Source organism: Narcine bancroftii, chromosome 11 (assembly GCF_036971445.1).
Source record: "Narcine bancroftii isolate sNarBan1 chromosome 11, sNarBan1.hap1, whole genome shotgun sequence".
NCBI lineage: Eukaryota > Metazoa > Chordata > Chondrichthyes > Torpediniformes > Narcinidae > Narcine > Narcine bancroftii.
In genome coordinates, this window is record NC_091479.1 from 68,250,159 (window position 1) to 68,266,589 (window position 16,431).

The following is a 16,431-nucleotide window of genomic DNA, read 5'->3' on the forward strand; positions in this document are numbered from 1 at the left end:
GAAAAAATTACAGGACGATTTAGAGCACTGGAAAGATTTACCACTAACACTAATAGGAAGGATAAACTGTATTAAAATGAACATTTTTCCAAGGATATTATACTTATTTCAGGCATTGCCAATACAACTGACAGAGAAATTCTTCAAGGAGTTAAAGAAAATAATAAGGAAATTTTTATGGAGAGGGTGGAAACCGAGGATAGCACTAGATAAATTAACAGAATGGTATAAACAAAGAGGCTTACAACTGCCAAACTTTAAAAATTATTATAGAGCCGCACAATTAAGATACCTATCAGATTTTTATCAAACAAGGGAAAAGCCAGATTGGACGAGATTAGAATTAGATAAAATATGGGAAAAGATACCTGAACACATATTATATAAATGGGATGAAAAATTGGTACAACATAGAAGTTCTCCAGTATTACATCATCTCCTCAATATTTGGAAGAAGATTCATGTAGAAAGAAATAAAACAAATTATCAATTACCAAACTAATATTGACGCAAAACAAGTTACTCCCTTTTACAATAGATAACCTTTCCTTTAGAGAATGGGGGAAAAAAAGGGATTAAAAGAATAGAAAATTGTTTTTCAGGAAATAGATTCTTATCCTTTGAACAAATGAAAGATAAGTACAATATAACTCAAGATACAGCGCTGGCATATTACCAATTGAGATCCTACTTGAAGGATAAATTAGGAAGCAGTTTGAGTTTGACAGAGGGAAGTAACCTTGAATATGTGATTACAGATACAATGATAATCAAAAGTTTTATAACAAATATGTATATTAAACTGCAAGAAAAGGAGAATGAGGAAACAAATGGTAAAACTAAACAAAAATGGGAACAAGATTTAAATATAAAGATAAAAAAGGAAACATGGGAGAAGTTATGCTCCGGAACGATGAGAAATACAATAAATACGAGGTTACATATGATACAATATAACTGGATACACAGGCTATACATTACACCTCAAAAGTTAAATAAATGGGACCCAACAGTATCTGATAGATGTTTTCGATGTAAAAAAAGAAATGGGAACAACAATTCATGCAATCTGGACACGTGAGAAAGTAAAAAAATTTTGGGAAGATCTAAATCAGATATTAAATAAAATAACAGAAAACAATATACCAAAGAATCCAGAGATCTTCCTCCTAAGTAACATAAAAAGCAAAGAATTTGGAATTGATTTGGAGGATGCACAAAAAAGATTTGTTAAGATAGCTCTAGCCGTAGTAAAAAAATGTATTATGTCAACCTGGAAATTGGAAGATAATTTGAAAATACAACAATGGTATATAGAAATGAATAAATGTATTCCATTCGAAAAAATAACATATAGTTTAAGAAATAATATTGAAATATTCGAACAAATATGGGAGCCTTACATTAAATACAATAGCGAAAACCTACCGGGGACAATCATTACCTAAGTTAACGGAAGGAAAAGGAAATGAAAAGAATGGACTCAGTAGAATTTTTGGTGTATTTTTATTGAATGACAACATTGTCTGACTGGTTTAATGTATCCTAGATTGTATACCTTAAATGGACGGGAGGGGGGAGGTAGGGAGGGTGGGATGGGAGGAGGGAGGGGGGGGTGGAGAAAATGGCACTGTATATGTGTGAAAAGGAAAAAGTGTGTATCATGGTTAATGTGATTTATGGTGTGAAAAATAAAAAACTAAAAAAAAAAACAAAGATAGAAGATTTGTCCATTACTTTAGTCGGGAGGGTTAACTGTGTGAAAATGAAATTGATGCCGAAACTGCAATACCTCTCCCAGTCATTCCCTATTCCTCTGCCTTGGAAATTTTTTTTTAAAAGGTCATATAAGACCATTTCTTTGGAAAAATAAAGTGCATGGGATCTCCATGGAGAAACTGACATGGGAATATAAATGGGAAGGGGGGGGGGGAATTAAGAATGCTGGATTTAAAAAAAAAAAAGATTATCTTGCTGCCCAGTTGAGATTAATGTGTATTGGAAAAAAAGTTGGGCTATGACCAAAATCACCACTGTGCCAGAATGAATTATTTCCCATGAATTTGGGTTATAAAATTCTAAATATTTGGTATGAGAAAGGAATTGGGCATATTGAAAATTGTTATAAGGAATGACTATTTGTGTCCTTTGAACAATTAAAACAGAAATATGATTTGTCAAATGGAACCTTCCACTACTTTCTTCAGTTAAGGTTCTTCTTGTGAGAAAGATAGGGTCCCACAGTGGAGAGGGTGCAGAGGAGATTTACCAGGATGTTCCCTGGATTGGAAAACAAGTTTTATGAGGCAAGGTTAGCAGAGCTGGGACTTTTCTCTTTGGCGTGTAGAAGGATGGGAGGGGACTTGATAGAGGTCTACAAGATTATGAAAGGCATAGATAGGGTGGACAGCCAGCACCTGTTTCCCACAGCAGAAATAGCAAACACCAGAGGACATGTGCACAAAGTTAGGAGAGGCAGGTTTAGGGGAGACATCAGGGTAAGTTTCTAAACACAGATTTGTGGGTGCCTGGAATATCTTGCCTAGGATGGTGGTAGAGGCTGAAACATTAGGGGCATTCAAGAGAAGGAATGAAGGAAAAATAGAGGGTTACGGGACAGAGTGGGTTTAATACTCTTTTTTAGCGATTATATGGGTCGGCACAACATTGAGGGTTGAAGGGCTTATATTGGGCTGTACTATATTCTATTGAGTCCCAATGTGTGGAAGTATTTGTCATATAATATATGGCAAATGCATTGTCTTAAATAAATGCCAGCAGATTTAATTCTCATTAAAGATTAAACTGTTTTGCAGGATTGGAAAGGACTTGAAATTCAGAGTCTTCTTAAAAGCCATTGAAATTGTAAATGTTTTGAATATTCTGATCATTGGGAAAGTGGTTTATAATTACTGATGAAATATTAATCGTGAATGATGAAAATTAAATGATGAATGAGAGTCCTTGAATCAATGAAGGAATGGTGGTAGAGAGGGGGGCAAGGTGCCACTGGTTGTCAAAAAAGTGCTGAGATTTTCCAGCATTTTTTTGGTATTGTGTCTGTTGATTGACCTGGATGTTAAAAGTACTGCATAAGGTTCGATAAGGTGGATCTGAATGCATACCCAGATCTTGTTGAATGGCAGAGCAGGCTTAATGGGCCTTGTCGTCTACTGTTGCTTTTTTTAATGTTCTTGTGGGTAGTCATGGTTAGTCAACTTTTTGGGTCGGGTCCCTTTATCGATTAAACCTTCCGAGTTCCTCCTGCAGCTCATTTGTGTAAGGAAACTAAATGCCTCTGGTCCTAGAGCTTTGGATAAACTTACTTTTTTGTAGGATGAAGAATTAAGAAGAAAGAAAAGAGAAGAAAGATTGGAGCAAATGCGTAATAATGTGCATCTTAAATATGCTTTGAAACGCAAGGTAGGAATTCTGTAAACTAAAGGAATGTTGTGGGATTTGTAAAGACAACTGACATTTTGAAATTTTTGTCGAAACACTGCTCATAAATAGTATTAGTCTTGTATACTCTCTTTTCCATCCTAATTTTTCCTTAAGTTTATTTTGAGGCAATGTCCATTACTAAATGTCCTTTTAATCGATTTCTACTGCTTCCAAGTCTCTGTTGAATTAAAAAATATTTAAAGAAAGGCTTTTTATGTTCTCTGATATCTGTTAAGAGGTCATTTGGTCTTGGTATCTAATGTTCTGAACAGATAATTTGTTGAATACTTCCACTGATCTGCAAAGTAGCTATGTTCTCGTGTGGTCCTCTCAATCATTTTTCATTACATAAACCATCTGCACCAAGATGGTACAGGACTGATGTAAATGAGGCAGGAAATTTGTTAAAAGAAAATGATAAAATAAAGTTCCTTAGACTCTCACCATTCATGGTTTCTGCAAGAGTTTAAGAATCAGTAACAGGATGAGGTCATCTGGCCCATCAAGCCTTCTCCCCATTTCAATAAGATCATGACTGATCTGGCTATGGATTCAGCTCCACCTACCTGTCTTTTCTCCAAAATACCCTTACTTTGCAAAAGTCTATCCCACTGTCTTAAGTATATTTAATGATGCAGCCTCTACTGCTTCTTTGGGCAGATAATTCCATAGATTCACTACTCTCTGGGAAAAGCAGTTCCTCCTCATCTCTGTCCTGAATCTACTCCCCCAAATCTTGGGGCTATGTCCCCTAGTTCTCATCTCACCTACTAATAGCAAACACTTTCATGCCTCTAACATCAGAATCAGAATTTATTGTCATGCAGTTTGGTGTTCTGTGCCAGCATCATAGGGCAAACATTCCTATTATAACCATCTTACAACATTACTATTTTTAAAAAAAATGTAAAAATAGTGTGCAAAAAGTAAGGCATTGTCTATGGTTCATTGATTATTCAGGAATCTGATGGCAATGGGGAAGAAGTGTCCTTGTGCCATTGAGTACTTGTCTTTAGGCTCCTGCACCTTTTTCCTGATGTTAGCAGAGTGAAGAGGGCATGGCCTGGGTGGTGGGGGCCTTTTGAGGATAGAGGTTGGTTTTTTTTAAGACACCACCTCACATCGATGTTCTCGATGGAGTGAAGTCTGGTGCCTGTGATGTCATAGGCCGAGTTAACAACCCTCTGGAGTTTATTCTTGTCCTGACAGTTGACACCTCCATACCAGGCAGTGATATAGTCAACCAGAATACTCTCCATTGGTACCCTTGTAGAGGTTTACGAGAGTCTTCGGTGATATACCTCACAAAGTATAGCAGTTGGCGAGCCTTCTTTGATTGCATCAACGTGGAGGCTCCAGGACAGACCTACCGAAATGTTGACACCCATGAATTTGAAGTTCTTGTCCCTCTCCACTACTGAGCCCTCGAGGACTAGGTCGTGTTCCCCGACTTTCTTTGCAAGTCCACAATCACCTCCTTGGTTTTGCTGATGTTGAAAGCAAGTTTGTTGTTGTGGTTACACCATCCATCGAGTCTAACTCCTTCCTGTATGCTTCCTCATTTCCATTTGTGATTCTGCCGACAACTGTGCACCCTTTTCATAATTTTGTATATTTCTAGATCTCCTGAATTCCAATGAGTAATATCCTAGACTACTCGATCTCTGCTCATAGCTAACCTTTTCATAACTAAACTCCTTGTCTTATGCCCTGCCTCCAAAGCCAGTATATTCTCCCTCAAAAGAAGACTAGATCTGCACTCAGTACTGCATTTGTGACCTCACCAACATTCAAGATTCCTTTATTGTCATGTAATAAGACAAAATGTAATTTTGCATGAAATTGCAGGCTAGGAGTTGCCATTAGTGTTACCTGGTGCCCCTTACAATATGAGAAAGAGAAGAAAAAGATCGTCCCTTTTGAATCACTGAGTGTTCTTGGATTTGCTTCCAGTGCCCCTGTAGCAAAGCAGGCCCCTGTTTGATTCACTGGCAACCCAAGCTCCAGATCCAAACCTGCCACACGATCAGGAAGCCTTCAGCACCCAAAGCTCTTCTTGCTCGCAGCAGCCTCTCAAGTTGCAGCTCCAATCCTGGTTCCCATATATCAGTGTCCAGCAGCCTGCAGGCCACGTGGGTCCCTCAGCCCCTGAGCCCCTCAATGGTCTGCTTCTGTGGTCCCCATCCTGTAGGATCGCCTCCTCTGCTTTGTGGTGGGGGGGGGGGGGGTACTCTCCCAATTTCTGGTGCCCTGTTCTGAGCCGCTGCTTCCTGGAACCTGCAACTCTTCGTGGCTGTTGTCAAGCACACAGATGCAACTATCATGGTTACAGAATCTTAGTCTAAAAACACTGTTGGCCCCACTAGTAGGCCACTTGACAGCTGTATGGAGTTGCCAGCACTAGGGCCAGGCTGTTGAACTCTGCTGAGGAGCGCTATGTCTCCGCTCACCCGGGTCCATACCAGCAGCAGTGTGGCTGTTACACCAGCTCTGGCAGCACTGCCTTTTTTTTGTACATTTGCAGTAGAACCTCTGTACTCTTAAATTCGATCCCTCGAGCAATGAAGATAACTTTGTATTTGGCTTCTTGTTTCATGTGCACGCCAACCTTCTCCAATTCCTGCACATGCACTCCTAAGTCTCTCTGCGCAAAAGAGTGCTGTTTGTTCATGAGGCAACTTGGTTCATTATTTCATATATTCCTCCAAATTCATGGTAAAAAAAAAGTTGAGGTATTTTGCTTTTCACCCTTGAGTCTATTATCTTCTCACTATATCTATCAGTTTCTCTGTGCTGTAAGGTGATCTGTCTTCCACAAACTAGTGATTGCTGGAAATTTGTGCTTGGTCTCAGAGAGAAGACATTGACACCGCATGCCTCCTTCAGATCTGTAAACAAGAGGTGACCTCTGAACAGGCGTCGAACACCGACCTACTGGATAAGGAGGACGAGGGCTTCATTCTTGCCGATTACGAGAGTGATGATGAAAAGAAATCAAAGGATTCTGGGTAGGTAAAAGTCTTGGCTTTGCTCTGTGATGATGAAAATTAGGTCATTCATTAAATAGTTCTTGTAATCTTAATGCATCGTGAAGTGTCTTGTAACTGATGAAACATTTCTGAAGTTTTGTTGCTGTTATTGTAGTGAAATCTGCCAGTTTGTACAAAATAAGGGCTCACTAATATGATAATGATTGTCATTTTAGTCAGGCACATGTACTCAGTACAAGTGAGAATCATTTTAACAGCTCTTGAGGTATTGTTGTGACAGAGCATCAGTCTCTCAGAAGGACATTGATCTGTTTGGGCATCTCCCAAGTATCTGAGGAAGTAGTTGAACTTTCTTTCTTTTTGTTTAAGAATGTTACAAACTGAGTGTTAGCCACTCCCTATCACTTTATTGCTGTGTAAATTTTTATTTCTAGGTCCTGGGAGTTGCATTGTTGGTGTGGCTCTCATCGCAGCATTTTGAAAACATGAGTGACCAGAATTTGATGATTGCACATAACAATGTAACTCATAATTACTTACCTGAACTTTTAAATTACTCAGCTCTTCCCAGTAGGAAAAACAGCTGATGTTGAAAGAGATTGTTGCAATCTTTAGCCAGTTTAGTCTTGGTCAGTCTGGCAACTAAAACTGCAGCTAGCTGACCTTGGTGCCAATAGACTGGGGAAAATAACAACGAGCCCTTGTTCCTGTTCATGATCTCTTGTCAACACTTCATAGCGAGCAGTTATTTCGTAAGTGTTTGGTGTGAGCTGCTTGCCCTCTATTTGTGTGAAACTGGTCACTGAGGGAAGTTTGGATGGGCTGGCTGCCAGCCTGCTTGAACTTCACCAAAGCACGTGAAGTTGGAGTAAATTATAATGGACTTTGATTATTCTGTGCACTGAAGAATTACCATATAAATCCTGTGAAAAGCTAATCACTGCTGCGCTGCATAGTATAAACATGTTTTTTTATGATGTTTTATGGCTGGTTCTTCCCTTTTTCATTTTTTCCAGCTTGTCTGATGAGGATGATTTGGAAGAAGAACATGTGACTAAGGTTTGGAGGACAGATATTGCCTAAACCACTTATTTTAGTGATTTATGCCTAATGTACATCATCAAAAGGGGCCTCTTGGGGCTTGAGTTCTATATCACTGATCTTTGAATGTTAATCATTCATTTTCAAATGTGACTGCAGCAACAATATGCATCTTTACATTGCTTTTAGTAGATTTATGTAGTTGCTCCTGGTGCATCAAATAAATATGAACATTGAGCTGTCTTGGGAGAGGTTTTTGAGGAGCACCTCAAAGGAAGAAATCCTAGAGAGAGAGTTTAGGGAAGAAATTGCAACACTGACCTTGGGGTGTAAGTGCCTAGTTCCCCAAAAGTGGCAACTTAGGAGGACAAGGAGATGGAGAAGGTGATTGTTATACTTATCCAAATTAGGCCATGTACAAAAGTTGGGACCACCTGAATAAGCTGCACAAGGCCACTGAATAAGCTGCATAAGGCCACATGGAGTACTGGGTTCTTGATTCCCAGCTATTGGAAAGACGTCATTAAATTGGAAGGGGTTTGGAAGAGATTCACCAGGATATTGCTGGGACCTGAAAGGTTGAGTTGTATTTAGGGAGAGATTGAACAGACCAGTTCTTTCTTCCTTCAAGACATAGGAGGCAAAGGTTTGTCCTTGTGGAGCTTTGTAAAATCATGAGGGACATGGATAAAGTAAATGCTCACGGTTTTTTTTCCCTGGGTCGATTATTCTAAAGCTGAAGAGCAAGGGTTTAGGGTGAGAGGGGAGAGATTGAAGAGGAATCTGAGGGACAACTTTCCACTGAGAGAGGTCTATATCTGAAACAAGCTGCCAGCAAAATCTAGAGAAGCATGCACAATTGTTACACTTGAAAGATATCTGGACGGATTTGTGTATAAGAATGGTTTAGAAGGAAATGAATTAGATGCAGGCAAATGAACAAGGCCAGAGTGCCAACTTGCTTGCTATGAATGAGTCGGGCCAAAGGGCTCATTCTGTGTTGTTTGACAGCATAGCTACTAGTGATGACCACATGCTCTGAAGAACAGAACTGAAGAACATGTATTCCATAGATTTGAGAGGATAGAGGTTATCTGTGATAGTGGGAGAGAGGGGGCCAGCAAAGAATTTGCAGTTGTGAATTGGGCTCTTAAAGTTGATGCGTTGCTTTAGCAGTATTTTTCACATGAATTGGGGAAAACTGGTGAATTGGATGTGGTTTCTCATATTTCTTTAAGACACAGAAATGCCATTTGGCCTATTGAATCTACATCTGCTCTCAAAGCCCACTCATTCAGATCATTTACACCATATATCTCTCTGCAAACTATTCTCATCGCATGCCCATCAACTGCCACCTTCTTTCCAGCTACCCACCAGTGCTGGGTAAAATTATTAGTACCCAATGAATCCAACAACATGTTTTTGATTTGCAGAGGAAACTGGTGGAGAGCAGGAAAAACTCTACACAGACATCTCCTGAGTCAGCATTCTTTAAGCTGTAAGGCGCTCCTGTGCCACTAATTTAAGAACTCTGTTGAATTTCATGGAAGGTAGAATAAAAGAGTACTCAACCAGGAATGCATAGGAGTAGACAAGTCTAGAGGGTTAAAAAATGCAGCATAGCAGAGTGGGTTGGTGTAACAGAGATGGAAATACAAAAGGACTGTCTGCACTATTGTAACACTTTTTTCTTGTACAGTACATTTCTGATTATACGACATGCTTGGGAACCTATCTCGGTTAAGCAGATTTTTCGGATATTCTGGCATTTTCTCTAAGCAGACCAATAGGATCAGCAGAACACTTGTATCTGCATTAAACAACAGAATGTTTTTCAGACATGAAATAATGTTTAATTCTTACCAAAAAATGTGATTTCTGCTTACAAAATGCAGCAACAAGGAGTAGGATTTCTTCCCGCTGGTTTTTACCAATGTGTCCTCCTGTGTCATCTACCTCATTAACAATGTTTTTTGTCTTGGCTGTCTTTCTCTGATTCTATATACTGACATGATCTCTTGTTCTGTTATGAATGCATGCTGTTCTAGTGCATCAATAACTCCATCACACATGTTCACAATGTCACCTGTAGGCAGTTTTTCTAAGTCCTTTTCATCGCGCTCACCTGGATGCAGAACAAGTTCAGCTATTTCACTATTGGTTAGTAAATGAACAACTGGAGCATCATTATCAGTGTTTTAAAAACTTCTTCAATATCCTCCTTCTAGAGATTAGAACAATTTTTCATCCCTGACACATGGAATCCTTCAAATTCTTCATCATTTTCATCAAGGAACATAGTTGTAGGCCAGCGATTGTGCCAGGCATGTACAACTGTCTCTTTAGTCACTTTGCTCCAAGTGATGGCAGCTACATAAATGGAATCCTTATGGTAAACTCCTTTTGGAAACCTGTCACACTCAAACCCCTGAACACTGCTGGCAGCATGTTGTTGAAGAAAGTGTTTTTGTATTCACTCTACGGTAATCTAAGGATACCTTGGTCGCGTGGCTGAATTAAGGAAGTCACATTTGGGGGAAGGTACATGATGCAAATATTATCTTTGTTGAGACTTCCACCTGGAGGATGAATGGAACAGTGGTCAAGGAATAAAAAAAAATCTTGCAGTTGGCAGCCAGTCCAGCTTTCCTGCAGCGAGCACGGCCCACTGGAACAAAATGTTTATTAAGCTAATGGGAAAAGATATCCCTGGTAACCTATGCCTTTCTGTTGGGATAATAATGGACTGGTAAGAAATTTGTTACTTTAAAACAGCAAGGGTGCATGCTTTTGCCTAACAACCAGCTTACCGTAATTATTCGTGTATAATGCGAACCACCCCCCTCCCCCCCCCCCCCCGCATTTTTGAGGAGGAAAAGAGTGAAAACTTTACCCCCGTGTATAATACGACCCCCTCCCTCACCCGCATGAGTTGCGCTGCTGTCTCTCTGGCCGCCTGCCTGCCTGAGTCGCGTTGATGTCTCTCATGACTCCCCTTGCCCACCTGAGTCATGTTGCCGCTCGCCTGTAAAAATTCTTTTTTAAATTATACTCTCGAATATAACGCGACCCCCTCTATTTTTGAGGGGAAAATTTTTTCGCATTATACACGAATATTTACGGTACTCGTATGTGTACCTGCTGCATCCTAGCATGGTTATTTTGTCCTTGGCATCCTTAATTCCTGTAGGGGCTGTCTCATCAGCTGTTGCCAGTGTTCTGGGGTATAAACAACAAAACAGTGATGTTTCATTGGGACAGTAGACTTGTTCTGAGTTCAGGTTTTCATCAGTGATGATCTTGGCAAACTCAAATGAATCTCTCCACTGCTTCGCGGTCAGCAAATACTTTTTCGCCACTCATCTTTAACAATTTAATGCTCTGTCTTTTTTAAAAATCTGCTCAACCAGCCTACCAAATATTCACAGTTCTCTTCAATTATCAATTAGTCATGAAAACTTTGCTGGTCTCATGATCAGCAATCCAATAAGTGCATGTGTTTACTGTAACGTTTTCTGATCCAACTCCATCAATACATGCTCCAATTTTTAATTTTTACCTTTGCAGTGTTTTTCCATCTTTCATTAATTTCTGTTCTTCAGTTTCAGAATAGAACTTCAACAATTTATCCTTCTGTTTCTTCAGGTCATAGATTGTGGTTGTTCCAACACCATACTCCTCTGTTAGATGTTTACCACTGTCTAGTTTTGGCAACGGCTTGTCTTTCTGTTCTGTAGACAGACAAACACTTCCTCCTTTTCTTCTTACTGACATCACTAGTACTATCTACGGACATTTTTGCCCTTGCAACTACTGTACATCTTCCAACAGTGCAGTGCATGAGAGCACCGCAGTCAAAATAGCGCTAAAAATGCGACAAACCACCATTTGAGCGCGGTGGGTTAAAAAAAATTTCAAACTTTTTTCAAATTGTGACATGTCTCACCCAAAAAAAACATGAATATTTGGAATTTCGGTTGATTAGTTTTCAGTTATTCTTACTGTAACTGAATAATTGTTATCCCATATTTTGTGTTTTTTTTTAATTTAATGTACATGTTGCAGTTATTTTTTCATGAAGACCCTGTTTAGCTACAGTAAGTGAAAATTTCTATGCATGTATGCATTGTACAATGTATAATAATAAACTTGTTATAATTATTTTGGTAATGGTCTGGATACTGTCCAAAGTATATCTGATGATCAAATATGACACAGTTGAAATTAATTTGATTCATCTTCAAAGTTTCGAGTAAGGAATAAAATGGAATTAATAGCAATAGAATGTAGTTGTGACAACAGATAATGTCTTACTTATTCCCAGTATTTACTTGGTAAATATTACATGTTTTCCAAGAAGAATGACAATTGTGAGAGTAGGGAATTTTAAAGAACTGAGGTGAAGTAATATTGAGTGATGTCCGTGTATGTATAAATATTGATATATTTTGGATTTGGTTGCTGGTGGAAACATGAGAAGTGGGAAGTGGAGGAAGGACGCTGGTTTCTTGGGACAAAGAAGTTGGTGGGTAGGATTGGAAAGTGAAGCTATTTATGGTTTTTACTGCCCATTCCTGGATAATTGGAGTGAAAGCAAACGTGGTGTATCTCTCAATTGGAGTGCTAGTGAAGATGTCAGAGATAAACAAGCAGAGACAGATATGGCAAAATTGACATGTAAGTATTTGTCTTTGGTGATTTTTAAAAGAGCCATTTCAGTGCTAGAGGTGAATGCCTGCAGTTGACCACCACATTTGTTCAAATCTACGTCTTAAAATCTTAACTAGCTCCTTGGAATTTCCATCTAAGTTGATGTCCTTAACCGAGCTGCCCACTCAGTATAACCACAGGCTCTGGTATTTAAAACCTACTGTAATGCTAGCAAATATTCCAGCTCCTGATCATTATACTGGAGTATGAAATGAAAGGCAATAGATGAGAAAACAGAGCAGCCTCCTTGTCTGAGTTTGCATATGTAGCAATAATGTGTCAAGTCCCCACTGGGATAAGGTAACTCAAGAAGGAAGGCAATACTGGAGATTATATAATGAAAATCAGTTCTAGCATTACCTACTGGCAGTGCCAGCCCTGGGTAGGATGGATAGATACCAAGTTGTCCAGGTGAAGAGATGCTTTTAGTTCTGTCCCGTTAATGGATGTATGAGGGCAGATAAGATTTTTAAAAAGAGCTTGCTGGAACTATGAAATGCAGAACCAAGCAGGTCAGATCTTAGATTTATTGTCAGAGTAAATACATGACATCACATACAACCCTGAGATTCTTTTTCCTGCGGGCAAAGCAGAATTACCATTTATTGGCGGTGCAAAAAAACTGACTCAACATATACATGTAAACAAATAAGGAAATGTAAATAAACTTCAATACAGAGGGGAAAAAAATTCAATAAGGTGCAAAAGTAAGAATCTTTAAATAAGTTCCTGATTTAGTTTATTGTTGAGGAATCTGATGGTGGAGGGGTAGCAACTGTTCCTGACCTCTTTCCTGATGGTAGCAGCGTCCCCATACTGGACCATGATGCAGCCAGTCAGTATGCTTTTCATCACACATCTATAGAAAGTTGCCAAGAGTCTGAAATAATTGTGAGCACCTCCCAGCAGCATCCATGTATGGTAATTTTCCCCGCCACCCATAGGAATAGTCTGCAGCAAGGGTAGCTAATGTATGTGAGCCTAAGTATATTTTGAATGAGAGCTCCCATGATCACAGGACATCCATATCCAGTAGTATTTACGGGACAGTGGTTAGATGCAGGATAGTTGCTAGGAATTACTTGTTAAACTATTTTAGTTCTAAGTCCAAAAGCAAATTGTTGTAACTTAAACTCCATGCTGAGATATTTAACGAGGCAGGCTAGAATGGGACCTGATATCTTTTAACCTATAGGGCTTTGAACTGCATCATTCTGGGAGCATTTCTATTTTGATCTCAAAGGTATTAGGATTTCTCAGAGGAACAGCCACCTTCTCGAACAAGATTAATGCCAGGATTATTCTCATGTGTTCTGAGGGGCAGGCAGTGAGAAACTCAAAGATTATCAGAGCTATGAACATCCACTGTTTTTGAGCTAACCTCATGCAATTTTTCACTTCCTAGATCTATTACTGCAGTCGTACACACTCCCAACTCGCTCAGTTCATACACGAAGTTAAGAAAAGTCCTTTTGGCAAAGAGATCAGGCTGGTGGCACTTGGGTCTCGGCAGGTAAGTAAGGAGTTGGTCCTATGGCTTTATAAGTTCATAGGTATGATTAAAAAAAAAAAAAAAAAAAAATCCAAAAAAAAATCAGAACATTTGAAGAATGCCTCATCATCTGGCAAGACAAAAAAATTCAGGCACCAATGAGTCACAAAATATTCAGCAGGTTAGGTAGAGTTAAAACAACCTGCTTCTCTAGTTATCCAACGGAACACTTAAAATTTCAGTTGGACAACCTTTCACCAGAACCAGTGATCGTTCAGAGGAAGGGTCTTGATTCTATTTCTTTGTAAACAGATGTACATTCATCTAAGCCCTTGTAATGTTTTCTGGTTTTCACTTTAGGAATTTCACCAGTTTCTGTAAAAATCAGTATTTGTCTTGATCCATTTGAGAGGGTCAGGGAAATGGAGATGAATCACGGATGCTTTGACTCAGTGATGCTAGTGTTTCAAGGGTCTGTAGCAGGAAGAGGAGTGTTCAGGGTCCCCATGGTTGAGATCATGGAAAAGAATGAACTTGAACAGTTGCTGTTCATCCTGATTTGAATGTTTAAAGGCTGATGGCACTTGAAGTGGGGAAATAAATCAACAGGGAAATCGATTAAAGTGGAGATTCGAAGGGAGTGGTGCCACAGAACTTCTTATGCTATCCCTCACCTTTCTTTGCTCGCATCCTGAATCAAAATTTTGCTTTCCTGATTGATGAGTGAGGGTTCAGAAATGAGGAACGTGAACCTGCACCAAATGCTCCTGGTTTTTTAAAAATCGTACATCTCTTTGCAATAGAGTTGATTTTTCCCAAGCCGTCATTCATGAAATCCTGCGTAGCACAAGTCTTTGTTAACCCTATATGTTCATGCAAGCAAGATCGGTAGGAAGCCTGTGTGAGTAAAAACACTTAATCTGGTGAAGAGTCATTTCCTGAAAATTCATCAGTACCCTGACTACATCACCTTTCCTGCATTTGCTTTGCCACTGAGTTGCAAGTTGCAACCATGTAATGCACTGCTAATTGTTCTTTGCATTCCAGATTGATTTTGGTGAGTGAACTGCAGTGCATCAGCACTTATGCCTGCTCTTGGTGTCAATTTCCTTTATTGCACGGGTGATTTACTATGAAAGTCCTTGGTGGTAATTCTCAGCTGCACCTTCTTAGGGCTGGGGAGGTGTCTTAACGTCATCCACTGCTCCCCAACTCCAATCAAAGATATAGGTGACAAACACTACTAGAAATTTAGTATCAGTCAAGTGTGAGGTGGGGGGAGGGTTGTGGGATAGGTTTTAAAGACTACACCATAGTTCTGCTTTCATGGAATTTGGATAACGAAGATTTTGCATCCTGAACACTTGGATGTATCTTATGGATTTTGAACTGCTGATCACGAAAATCACCTTGAAATTTTCTTAATCACATACCATTTCTTAGATATAGCATATTTTTGTGAATCATCCAGCTGATTGACCACATGCTACAAGCCTTCGAAACCACGAAATGCAACGTGTCATCGAGAATTCATTGTCTGCATTCGCACTTGGACGCCTTCCCTGCTGATCTTGGTGCAGCCAGTGATGAACAGGGTGAAAGGTTTCACCAGGAGATTGCGACTGTAGAAAAGTGGTATTGGGACAATTGGACACTGACAACAAGAGCCATCAGATGCTGAGTACAAAAAGAAATCAGTTGAACTAATACAATGTGTCAGCCTTATTATGCGATTAAACACATTAAATATAATAAAGGCTAATTTAATTTTTCTCCAACAGCAAATCTGAAATAATCTTTGTTCAGTTTGAAGTTGTCTGTTATGCCCAAATTTTTTTCAGAAAGCAAACTTTTTTTTTGTGGGGGGGGGGAGGCAAAATTGTTGTCCTGTGTTATTTGGCCAGAATAACTTAGCTGGAAGTTTGGAGATACAATTACAGTACAACTCCGATTCTGTAAAATGGTCAGCACCATATCTATTTCGGATAAATGACATTTTGGAGAACTGGTCTTTTAAAAAAAGCAGCCCAGTAGCAACAGCAAAAACTTGTAACAGTTTTTAAACAACAACAAACAAGGGAAGGTTTTTAAGCATGAAATAATGTTTAATTCTCAGCCAAAAGCAACCTGAACAAAATAAGATAAATCCAACACCAAAAACTCAAAATTTTACTCAGATTTTTCCAAAGATTTTTGACTTGTGACATCAGTTTGGCTCCAAAATTTTTTTTGGATAACGGGATTTCTGGTTGTTTTGGATATCCTCATTTACCTGAAAATTTTCGGAGGTGAAATGACGTCATTTTTGGCTTTGAAATTTTTTGGGTAAGTGAGGATTTCTGATTTTTTTTTTCTCTCTGAAATCCTCAATTATCCAAAAAAAAATGTTCAGAGTCAAACAGACATCATTTCTGGGTCTAAAATTTTTTTGGGGTAATTGGAGTTGTACTGTATATTGACCATGTGATGTTTCTACTAGTGAGACTATATCCCCTCGTTCTAGCCACAAGATTCAGGGGAGTAGATTTAGGATGGAGATGAGGAGAAATTGCTTTCTTCAGAGAAGTGAATCTGGAATTCTCTGCCTAAGAAAGCAGTAGAGGCTGCCTCATATATATTTAATACACATGTTTTTGTATAGCAGGGCATTAGAGTTATGGGGCAAAGGCAGATGGCTGGATCTATAATCAGCCATAATCTTATTGAGTGGTTTAATGGGCCTGATGCCTGACTCCTGCTCCTATTTCTTAT

At 39.1% G+C, this 16,431-nt stretch overlaps 2 protein-coding genes across 11 annotated transcripts in view; one reads left to right on the forward strand and one right to left on the reverse strand.

Moving 5' to 3' along the window:
- LOC138745845 (tetraspanin-33-like) overlaps positions 1-11,159 on the reverse strand; it is an 84,490-nt gene extending 73,331 nt beyond the window's left edge. The window contains exon 1 of the mRNA XM_069903238.1: positions 11,038-11,159. The gene's annotated coding sequence lies outside the window, so the exon portion shown is untranslated. The remainder of the gene's footprint in view (positions 1-11,037) is intronic.
- The window catches only part of ddx11 (DEAD/H (Asp-Glu-Ala-Asp/His) box helicase 11), a 152,210-nt gene that overhangs the window by 18,253 nt on the left and 117,526 nt on the right, over positions 1-16,431 (forward strand). For all 10 annotated transcript variants that reach the window (XR_011346544.1, XM_069903230.1, XM_069903232.1 and 7 more), the window contains exons 4-7: positions 3,337-3,423; positions 6,298-6,452; positions 7,451-7,493; positions 13,594-13,701. Coding sequence is in view for 9 of the 10 variants with exons in the window: in XM_069903230.1 (XP_069759331.1) it covers positions 3,337-3,423; positions 6,298-6,452; positions 7,451-7,493; positions 13,594-13,701 (393 nt within the window). In the remaining variant the exon portion in view is untranslated. The remainder of the gene's footprint in view (positions 1-3,336; positions 3,424-6,297; positions 6,453-7,450; positions 7,494-13,593; positions 13,702-16,431) is intronic.